This window comes from Triturus cristatus, chromosome 6 (assembly GCF_964204655.1).
Source record: "Triturus cristatus chromosome 6, aTriCri1.1, whole genome shotgun sequence".
Taxonomy (NCBI): Eukaryota; Metazoa; Chordata; class Amphibia; order Caudata; family Salamandridae; genus Triturus; species Triturus cristatus.
In genome coordinates, this window is record NC_140589.1 from 900,426,969 (window position 1) to 900,438,976 (window position 12,008).

The following is a 12,008-nucleotide window of genomic DNA, read 5'->3' on the forward strand; positions in this document are numbered from 1 at the left end:
AGATATATATATTGATTTAAAGGCTATTTTCTCAGAATCTACTGAACAGATTTACACCAAACCTACAAAAGGCACTTCCTTGACCTGAGGACTACCTCTCTGCCAAATTTCAAGTAATTCTGTTCAGCCGTTCGGGCTGTAGCTGTGTCTAAAGGTCCTATGGAAAAATGCATGGGAAAAACGCGTTTTGGGACCCCCCTTTTATCTCAGCCCCCGCTTGACGAATCCCCCCGAGACTTTCAGGGTAGGAGCGGAGCGCAGCGCCCCACCTATTTTGAAAAATTCGCAAGGATTCGTCGACCGGCGCCAAAGTTATTCAAAATAGAATGTTGCGGATTTCCTATGGAAACGTGGTCCTAACTATAACTACCTACTGGCGACCGCCAGTAGGTAATATATATATATATATATATATATATATATATATATATATATTATCTACTGGCGGTCGCCAGTAGATAGTTAGAGTTAGGACCTATTTTCCATAGGAAATCCGCAACATTCTATTGGGAATATCTTTGGCGCCGATTGACGAATCTTCGCGAAATTCTCCAAACTTTTGGCCAGCTCCGCTCCGACCCTGAAAGTTTTGCGGTGATCCGTGAAGCGGGGGCCGAGAAAAAAGGGGGGTCCCAAAATGCGTTTTCCCCATGCAATTTCCCATAGGATCTGTTGTCGCAGCTACAGCCCGAACCGCTGAACGGAAAGACACCAAATTTGGCAAAGAGGTAGTCCTCAGTTCGGACTCGTGCCTTTTGCATATTTGGTGTGAATCTGTTCAGTAGTTCCTGAGAAAATTAAGGTAAAAAAGTTAGTGATATCTATGGCCGCGGAGGATCCGCGGACCGTACCCGCACCGTAAGCGCACCCTCCCCGAACGGAGCGCGCACCCTCCCGATCGCGCGCTGAATGCTAATTGGCTGTCGAGCGTCTCTCTACATTCGAAACCAGTAACTCATGGCGGCCATTTTCTGCCTCGGTAGAAGCGAGGCTGAAGATGGAAGGGGAATAAGTGTGTAAAAGATATAAAGGGGGCAGAGTGGAAATACTCTGACCCTCTAGATCTGCTTAGGGGGTCCCAGAAGCGGCGAAATGCGCGCACGGTGCGCGCATCCTATCGCGTTAGATGCACGGATTCTCTCGCGGTGGGTGCGCAGATCCACGGCAACGTTTTTTGAAAAACTACAAGAAATCATTGGTTGTATAACAACTTTCTACACTGAAAGGTAGGGTGTATATTTTTGTTTTTTAAAGGTATGATTGTTATTGGTTAACAAAAACAGATTGTAAGGAACATTATATATGATAAGCTGATATGTTGAAAAGTCAAGCACACTTCCTGTCTTGTGTAGGAACATTGTGTGCTGAACTTGTGACCTGTGAGCTCAGTGCAGTGTTCCATGACCTGTTTCTATGGTAACAGGCAGAAGGCAGATTGGGGGAAGGGTTGAAATGTATTTCAGTTGGAAAGGGTTTACATTTTTAACCAATAGAAATGTGTGTTTGCTTTTGAGTTTATGTGCGAAGGATTGTGATTTAATGTTTACATGTATATGTGTGGAAAATGAAAGGGAAACTTTTCCATTCTTTGCTTTTACTGAGAGGTGCACAGTGCAGAGATTCTGTAAAAGAAAATATGGTGAGTGATTGATATACTCCTTAATCTACAAAAGAACTTGAAAGATGAGTTATTTAATTGTGAGGGGATGTATGTGGACTATTTTGATTTTAATCAGACTAATGTATTTTTCCTGCTAAAGTGTAGGGATTACTTTTTTACTCTACAATGTGTGTGCATGTAGAAACCATTCTGTGATTGGCATTTGTGTTTTTCATGTGTTTGTAGACAGATAACTGTGCAGTTTTTATATTTTGGTAGAATTAGAAACCAGTCATTGTTTATGAATTCGTGAAATGAGTTATGTTATGTTTCTATACTAAAATGTAGTACTACTTCTAGATGAAGAAATGTGTTTTGATATAGTGCAAGGGATAGTGTTGTTTGTCTAGAATCACACAGTGAGTCTGTGTGCATTTGGGAATCACTGTGAGAGAAGCATTTCGTAATATCATGTATTTGCTGACAGATAAGTGTTTTAAAACCAGTCAGGTTGTCAAGTTTTAGTAGCATTAGAAGACAGTTATGGCTTATGCTTTCATTAAATGAGTGAGGCATTGACAGTAAATTGCAGTCGTGAAATATGTAGATTGTGTGCAGTTCCCTTACCACTTGCACTGTAGTGAATGAGTTTTGGTAAGCTCATAGGGATAGTGGTGCTTGTCTAGAATCACACTGTGAGTTAGTGTGTATTTGGGATCAGTGTGAGAGAATCATTTGGTAACATCATGTATTTGCTGACAGATAACTGTTTTAAAACCTGTCATGTTGTCAAGTTTTAGTAGCAGTAGAATCCAGTCTTTGCTTATATGTTGATTAAATGAGTCATGCTTTGACACTGATGTGCTGTACTTAAATATGTAGATTGTGTGCAGTACCATTAACTCTTCCAGACTAGTGAATGAGTTTTGGTAAACTCCTAGGATAGTGTTGCTTGTCTAAAATCACACAGTGAGTCTGTGTGCATTTGGGTAAGGATTGTGAGAGAAGCATTTGGTAACATCGTGTATTTGCTGACAGATAACTGTTTTAAAACCTGTCATGTTGTCAAGTTTTAGTAGCATTAGAAGCCAGTCTTTGCTTATGTGTTGATTAAATGAGTCAGGCATTGACACTAAAGTGCAGTCGTGAAATATGTAGATTGTGTGCAGTTCCCTTTTCACTTCCAGTGTAGTGAATGAGTTTTGGTAAACTCCTAGGAATACTGGTGCTTCTCTAGAATCACACTGTGAGTCTTTGTGCATTTGGGAACCAGTGTGAGAGAAGCGTTTGGTAACATCGTGTATTTGCTGAGAGAAAACTGTTTTAAAACCTGTCATGTTGTCAAGTTTTAGTAGCATTAGAAGCCAGTCTTTGCTTATGTGTTGATTAAATGAGTCAGGCATTGACACTAAAGTGCAGTCGTGAAATATGTAGATTGTGTGCAGTTCCCTTATCACTTCCAGTGTAGTGAATGAGTTTTGGTAAACTCCTAGGGATACTGGTGCTTGTCTAGAATCACACTGTAAGTCTTTGTGCATTTGGGAACCACTGTGAAAGAAGCGTTTGGTAACATTGTGTATTTGCTGACAGACAACTGTTTTAAAACTTGTCATGTTGTCAAGTGTTAGTAGCATTAGAAGCCAGTCATTGCTTATGCGTTGATTAAATGAGTCAGGCATTGACACTAAAGTGCAGTCATGAAATATGTAGATTGTGTGCAGTTCCCTTACCACTTCCACTGTAGTGAACGAGTTTTGGTAAGCTGCTAGGGATAGTGTTGTTTGTCTAGAATCACACTGTGAGTCTGTGTGTATTTGGTAACCACTGCGAGAGAAGTGTTTGGTAACATCGTGTATTTGCTGACAGATAAGTGTTGTAAAACATGTCATGTTGTCAAGTTTTAGTAGCATTAGAAGACAGTTATGGCTTATGCTTTCATTATATGAGTCAGGCATTGACAGTAAATTGCAGTTGTGAAATATGTAGATTGTGTGCAGTTCCCTTACCACTTGCACTGTAGTGAATGAGTTTTGGTAAGCTCATAGGGATAGTGGTGCTTGTCTAGAATCACACTGTTAGTTAGTGTGTATTTGGGATCACTGTGAGAGAATCATTTGGTAACATCATGTAATTGCTGACAGATAACTGTTTTAAAATCTGTCATGTTGAGAAGTTTTAGTAGCATTAGAATCCAGTCTTTGCTTATATGTTGATTAAATGAGTCATGCTTAGACACTGATGTGCTGTACTTAAATATGTAGATTGTGTGCAGTACCATTAACTCTTCCAGACTAGTGAATGAGTTTTGGTAAACTCCTAGGATAGTGTTGCTTGTCTAAAATCACACTGTGAGTTTGTGTGCATTTGGGTAAGGATTGTGAGAGAAGCATTTGGTAACATTGTGTATTTGCTGACAGATAACTGTTTTAAAACCTGTCATGTTGTCAAGTTTTAGTAGCATTAGAAGACAGTCTTTGCTTATGCATTGATAAAATGAGTCAGGGTTTGACACTAAGGTGCAGTACCATGTACTTCTGTTCACTGTGGCAGAACTGAACATTTTAAAGTTTTACCTAAGCATTGTCCTAGAAGTAGTCTGATTATTTAGTCAGTTTCTAAGTACCAAATAGATTGCTTCAAATAAAAGTGTTCTGACATACTATACACTTGTCTTTTACACCTTCAATTCCCTAGTCAGTATCCATACACTTCCAGGAAACATCCTGTCACTTCCTTTGCAGTCCTCTAGAGACCCATTCAACAGCATGTACTAATCCATTGACTGTGCCAAAACTCAAACACTTATAAATTCACCTAGACACTCTCTTTCCAGTACTCTAATGATTCAGTCACTGCCTAAGTATTCATGCACTGAGCCAGGTCTTAGCACATGGACTACGTCAAACCCATATCCACTATGCATGCAGTCCTCTAACCACCTACACACTTGTCTTTCACACCTTCAATTCCCCAGTCAGTATCCGTTCACTTGCAGCAAACACCCTGTCACTGCCGTTGCACTCCTCTAGTGACCCATTCAGCATCATGTACTAATCCATTCACAGCGCCAAACCCTAATAAATTCACCCAGGCACTCTCCTTGCAGTACTCTAATCATTCAGTCAGTACCCAAGTACTCATCCAGTGACCCAGGCCTCAGTATATGGACTGCTTCAAACCCTTATCCTCTATGTATGCAGTCCTCTAACCACCTACACAATTGTCTTTCACACCTTCAATTCCCTAGCCAGTATCCATACAGTTCCAGGAAATACCCTGTGACTCTCTTTGCAGTCCTCTAGTGACCCATTCAGCACCATGTACTAATCCATTCACTGTGCTAAAACCCAAACACTTATAAATTCACCAAGATACTATCTTTGCAGTACTCTAATCATTCAGTCAGTGCCTAAGTATTCATACACTGAGCCAGGCCTTAGCACATGGACTGCTTCAAACCCCTATGCACTATGCATGCAGTCTTCTAACCACCTAGACACTTGTCTTTCACACTTTCAATTTCCTAGTCAGTATCCATACAGTCCAGCACTTGTCACTGCCTTTGCACTCCTGTATTGACCCATTCAGTACCAAGTACTAATCTATTCCCTGTGCGAAAAGCCTAGCACTTATAAATTCACCTAGGCACTCTCCTTGCTGTACGATAATCATTCAGTCAGTACCCAGGTAGTCATGCAGTGAGCCAGGCCTTAGCACATGGACTGCTTTAAATGCCTATGCAGTATGGATGCAGTCCTCTAATCACCTACACAGTTGTGTTTCACACCTTCTATTCCCTAGTTAGTATTCATACTCTTCTAGCAAACACCCTGTGAGTCACCAAGTGTGTCTCCTTATAGTACTGTAATCATTTAGTCAGTTAGCATGTAGTCTTTTAGTGAGGTAGGCTTTAGGGCATGAACTGCTTCAAAGTAGTGTGCACTATGCATGTAGTGTTTTAATGATCGTCACACTTGTGGTTCAGGGCTATAGTTTCATAGTCAGTTTTTATATAAAATGTGCTTGTACAGTAATGGAATAGTATAAATTTGAAAGTTATTAATATACATTTATTTGTGATTCTTTTTTACAGATACAGAACAGGAGTGTTTCTCATCTGTTTGCACTCTTCTCGTGCAAGATTGTTTGGATGAAGGGTCCTTAGGTGTTTCATCATACTTGCTGTGCCGCACGAGTATTTTTTGTTAGGATCTCCTCGTAACAGAACTCTTTGGCAAATCTTGCGAGTGACGAAGGTGGCATTGGTCTTTGTTTTCTCCTTGGAAAAAGTAAAAAATGTCCTCACCACTGAAGAAAAACGTTGTTTGTGTGGTGCCTTCTGCAAAACCTTTTCTTCAGATTCGGTAAATATTTTAAAGCGGCAACATTTACAGTTTTTGTAAGTTAAACTTATAACATTTTGTTAGCTGTATGCATTTTATATATCTGTGATTTGTTTCTTGTGGTATTTTGTTGAGAATACCATGCTGTTTTTTTTTAACAATCTTTCCTATTTTCCAGGTCTGTCGTCGACATCCATTGTCCCCACAGTAGTGTTCCGCCTTGTTGTTTTTTATTATTGTTGTTACATTTTGTTTATTAGTTTATTGTTCATATATATGTTAATAAAAAAATAAAGTTTGAAAATAGTTTTTCGTTTATATATTTATTATTATAAAAAATATAGTTTGAAAGAAAAATTAATAACGTTTTTGGTTGTTCTCTTAACAGCTGTGTGACTCTTTCTTGTTCTTATTACTGTTATTTGATGGAGTCCACCATGGTGTTAAATTTTGGGGGACTTATCGCTGGAATACTGGTGATATCTGCAGTTTGCACCAACTTCTGAATAGTGTGTTAGATTTATCTCAACTTTACTTCCGTTAAAGTGCTGATAATGAAATGGAGAGTAGCCGTTCCCGTGCAAAAAGACAGGAGGTGCACCTTTCCGATTTATTCTAAATACTAAAATCCTGTATTGAATTGCACTGAGGTATTGGCTGCAGTTACAGTGTACACACAAAATCTATTAAGAAATCTCATTGTATTTATATTGATTGGGAATAGTGCGTCAGGTGCTGGATCTTGATGAGATACACTGCTCAGTTCGTATATTGTTCTGCACACGAAAAAAATCACATCACAACTTTCACACCAATTGCAATGCGAAACAAATTCCGGCGATAAGACACGTTAGCACCAGGGATTTTACACCTGCTTTCTGCTGGTTTTAAGCAGGACAACTACCTGCACCATGAAAGGGAACACAGCCAAGAGCCACACCAGAACACCCACAGGTACCATAGAGTCAATGAGCATGATACAGGGATACCCATGAGGGCCAGAAGACTCATCTCAACAACTCCAGGAACGCCAATGCCCCCCAAACCCACATCTTAGTAAGTGTGTCCCTGTGGTCATTGTCTTAGCATGATAGGCACGAGCCCTGCAACATCACAGTGTGCTGTCACCTCAGCGTTGGCAGTGAGCCTGGATGTGTAGCTACGCACGCATCCTCCTGCATGCACAACTGGCGCGTGCTGGTCTGGGGTTCACAGGTCAGTGCAGGGGTGTGCCTATCCGGCAAGGGGAACGAGGTGTCTCGGACATGTCCGTGTACAGGAAGTGCGGTAAGTGTGTCTCTGTGTTCTGGTGTGGCCTGCTACAAGAGCCGCAGCAGTTGATGTTGTAAACTGGCATGCACCCCCTCCAAACGGCACTGTGATGTTGTAGTTGGAATGTAGCAGGACATGCGCAAATAGGCATTACAATGGTGTGCTGTACGAGTGCACAAGATACAACAGCGCACCGTACAAAAGTGAGGGGGCTCGTGGGAGGGAGGTGCAGCCGTTTGGCAACATAACACACAGTGAACTCGACCATGTGCCACATGCTGAGCATCTCATCCATGATGACCACGGTCGCAGACATCCCACAATACCAACGACTGGCCTTTGTACACATCCTGTATGAATGCAGCGTGGTTTTCACTTCTATGCTCGTTCAGTGGTGTGATGTTGGCGAGTTGTGTGACTTGTGCTGCTTGTTGGTGTGTTTCATTTTTGCCATTGTTAGTCTATATGTGTGTTGTATTTAATTGTGCATGTGTGCCATTCTGCCCATCTCCCCCCCTCCCCCCACTCCCTGCTTCTTCCTCTTCCTAGTGCTGTTGTGTCTATAATTTTGTTGCTGCACACATAAATACATGTAAAGAATAAATTAGAATAGTTCCTTGATTCTTTTATGTTTCAAATCTTCTCTATTGGTTTCTTTTTAATTTTCCATATGAACCGTTTTTTTAATATTGAACAGCACATAGAAGTCAGAAGTGCAACGTATTCTATCAACACACTTTCTAGAACATTCTACAACACGTGCAGGTTAAAAGTTCATCAATTTTTTAAAACTTATCGATATTTTTTTGTAACATTTTCTTGAATATTTAACGACACCTGCAGGTTAAAAGTTGACGATTGTTTTAAGTTCGAACAGTGCCTTTCAAATGCAAGTAGTAGGTGTGGTTGATCTGAGCAAATTTTATCCTTTGATATGTACTCCACGTTGGAACTGCTTTTTCTTAACCAATCACAAAGATGCTTTCCACAAAACTAATGTGCACCCTACTTTTAAAAAAGAATGCTTTTCATGATATCTTCAGAGATAAGTTATAGATAGGAATTAGCATTTAAAAAACCTTTGAAATTCACTGAAAAAACCATAGGTTTCAGGGGCGTTATAGTTAGGAATTGGCATTTAAAAAACCTTAGAAATTCACTGAAAAAACCAAAGGTTTCAGGGGCGTTATAGTTAGTTGGACATTTCCCTCGTACAAAACCCTAGAAATTGCCCTGTTATAGTTAGTTCAGCTAACTATAACTCGCGCCCCCGCAATGCACTGCTGATGACGTCACATATTACATCACTCATGACATGGTCAGTGACATCACTGATGACATCTCAAATGACAGCATCTGTGACTTTCACTGGCAAACCCCTGTCCATTAAGGAACATATAAGCAACACAAATAAGCAGACATTTCACTCATGCACTATAAATGTTTTTAAAAAAACAACACATATTAATACTCTTACTCAAGGGTGGCTAACAGCCATCGGAATGTCTATGTGTATGTCTTCATATCAAAACGTTGTCAGCCAATCCCAACTCTTTAATGCTGTTGCACAATATCATCAACTTGTGGTGGCTTCCATGAGAGCATTAAATTACTTCAATATATTTTTAACTATGAAAGATACATGTGGATCTAAATGAGCAAACATACATGCTATAAAAGTGTTTTTATAAATAAATAATCGAGTTGAGTTCGTACCAAGCACAAACTGAGACAAGGTTAGAGGAATGCAAGGAGCAAAAATCATCTATAAACTAAGCACAAAAAAGATGCACAACATAACAAACAAATGATCTGTATAAGGAAAGGAAGCAAAGGCATTTCTGAAAAGGCATGAAAAAACACCTATTTCCTACCAACCTGGAGTTATTGACTATACTGTGCTATAGACTTGAAAAACACTCCTTTTTTAACTAAATTCAGTAATGTATATATGAAAACCTAAAAACGAGTGACTCACCTTTTCTTTAACAGGCTTTCTCTGATGTAGAATGTTCCTGCTGACAGACCCTTTAAAAAAGCATCACAAGTTATTATACCTAAATGCTAAAAATATGGTTTATATACGTTGGCTGAAACGCACATAAGCACACACAGCTGCTAAGCAGTTTGCATTTAAGTGTATGGAAAATACAGTCATACATTAACAATCAGGTATTACCAACGTGTAGCATTTAACGCTATTTGATGGACTTTTGTGGTAAATAGCCTATTAAAATGTGCTGGCAAATTATGCAAATGTGATATTTAATATATTAAATGTGATTTTTATGATTTGGACACTCAAGTTTATTTAAAAATAACACATCCTTTAAATTTTTGTGCTCTTGTTTTTGACGAAAAAAACACGAATGAAACATTGTCAGGCAACAGATTGCTTACACAAGGCATAAATGCTATTCCGGGGTTATCCAGCTTTTCACCATTTACTATAAAAGGTCCTTGCAATATGTTATGTCATTCACATTTATACATTGCACATTCTGCAACTTGTATGGCCTCATATCTGTTGTGGCAGTTAGGTGACCTTCAACACAATTCTGAGTTTCTATTACTGACCCAGCATTATGATAGGTTATTGTATTATAATGTGGTCTTGTTCTTGATAAGGAGTATATGTTTTATTGGTCGAGGTATGTGGTTTGGGATTATGATGTTTAAAGGCAAAGACCTGAGTGCTTTTCAATTTGCAGGCGTGCAACTTCTAATTTATTAGATAGTCACACTCCTTAATGAACGGAGATGTGGCAAGTGCTTTTACATGCCATGATACTTTTTTATCTATGCTGTCTTGGCCGCATGTCAGTAAATCTGAGTAATATGTTCTAATGGCTGGTAGTGTATGTCATATCATGAAGTGAAGGGCTGGTAAAAGCACAGTGTGTGTCATTTGTATGGCCTGTCTTGGATGTATGTAAGGTGTTCTGTATATTATTTTCTGTTTGATGTTTTCTGTATATTGGTTACATGACAGGCCTCAATATCTGGGCTATGCCGCATGTATTCTATATGTTCAATCTAATGTTTTCATTTGAATATGGGAGTGTTCTGTGAGGAAAAATATTAAAGAGTACTAAATAATATGATATTTAACAGAGATAGCTAATTACAAAATTACAATGAACACTGAAAGCTGACCGTTAAGTACCGGGAAGGGGAAGGCAGCTATGCGGTGTTAGATAATACATTTGTTTTTTTTCTTAATTGTGATACATTAAGACTGTAAGGAGCAAGGGCCCTCACACACCCCAAAAGGTGTCATGCTTCATCATAAGGCAGCTCCTCGTTGGGCTGGTGCTGCAATGCCCAAAGGGCCCCACAGGGGGGCTCTTTGCTAAAGATCTTTTTGTCCATGGTCTTGGCCATCATTGAAGGGTGTGTGTGTGGGATGTGTGGTGTAAATACAAGGTGAATAGGGTGTGGGGAATGCGTGGATTAAAAATCAGGTTCTGAAGAAATGCCACAATCATTTTGACATCCAATGGCATGAAACATGTCGACCATTATCCTCACTTAAAAACTTGACAAGACTAGTAGGATCTCTACGTTCAAGTACTACTGTTTTTAATCATGACATGGAACCCACCAATTAAAGTTGGTTCAGTGGGCTCCCATTGTTATTTTTAATCCACGCATTTCCCACACCCTAATCATCTTGTATTTACACCACACATCCCGAACACACCCTCTTCATCAACGGCCAAGACCACAGACAAAAAGACCTCTGACAAGGAGCCCCCCTGCAGGGCCCGTTGAGCATTTCGGCATCAGCCCAACGAGGGGATGCCTTATGATGAAGCATGACACTTTTTGGGGTGTGTGAGGGCCCTTGCTCCTTATAGGAGCTACTCCCCCCTACTTCTATCCCACTGTTAGGAGCAGCACACCTCGTAGTTTATAGTTCATATATTGGGGCTTGTGTGCTGGACCTTCATTGCCCTTGGTCTCCCCCTGTTGATGCGTTACATCTCTACAACAACTATTAAGCAAACAAATCAGTAGTACCTTGAAACTTTTTTATTACAAAAAAATCAATCTAATAATATTAGAAAACTACAACAACAACTATAACAAACTATATCAACAATTATAAAACAAACAAAACAAACAACTTCACTAATTTATAATGTCTTTATCACATTTTATAAGCAGCCAGGTATAGCTGCACCACCTCAGCCTGACAAAAAGTCTTTGGTGTGGCCGTTTCGTGTTTTAAGACCAGCTAGCAAAAAAGTCTCAGCAAAGTTTCTCATGTGTTTGTTTTTTTAAAAGTAGTTCACAAAGGCTAGATTGGGCAGAGTTAGTTCGTGCTAAAGAGCTCTTAATGTGCTGCCCCATTTCTTCAACCTCACTACAATGCTCCAGCTCAGGTACTCACTGCTGAACCAGACAATAATCCTGCTTGTCTTAACAAAGCAAATTTTTGCTTCATATTTAAGCAGATAATTATTTCCTAAGAGGCAAGTAGACCTACACAGCATAAACGTGTGCTAGTTCACAAATGCCCCTCGTATGCAATACAAACATTATACTTCTCCAATTAATAGTTATTCCCTCAGTTTCCACAGAGCACCCTGTTTATCAAAAGTGAACAAAACCTCTTTTTCTCCTCTATGTATTTCTCACATGGCAGTTTAATTGTTCACAACTTCAGTTTTTATTTTCCTCCTACAAAAAGAGAAAATAACTAGAACGAGGCTGCTGCCCTGCAACTAAGGGACTCTCAGTCCCAGGGAGACCCGTGCCTGGAGGCGGCAACACGAGGGTATGTGGAG

At 39.7% G+C, this 12,008-nt stretch overlaps 1 protein-coding gene and 1 long non-coding RNA gene across 4 annotated transcripts in view; one reads left to right on the forward strand and one right to left on the reverse strand.

The window, feature by feature from the left end:
• The window catches only part of LOC146820762 (uncharacterized), a 132,667-nt gene that overhangs the window by 69,985 nt on the left and 50,674 nt on the right, over positions 1–12,008 (forward strand). The gene's annotated exons all lie outside the window — the stretch shown is intronic.
• Positions 1–12,008, reverse strand: part of LOC146820763 (MFS-type transporter SLC18B1-like) — a 709,940-nt gene that overhangs the window by 27,021 nt on the left and 670,911 nt on the right. For both annotated transcript variants that reach the window (XM_085611552.1, XM_085611553.1), the window contains one exon: positions 9,194–9,243. In XM_085611552.1, the coding sequence (XP_085467678.1) occupies positions 9,194–9,243 (50 nt within the window). The remainder of the gene's footprint in view (positions 1–9,193; positions 9,244–12,008) is intronic.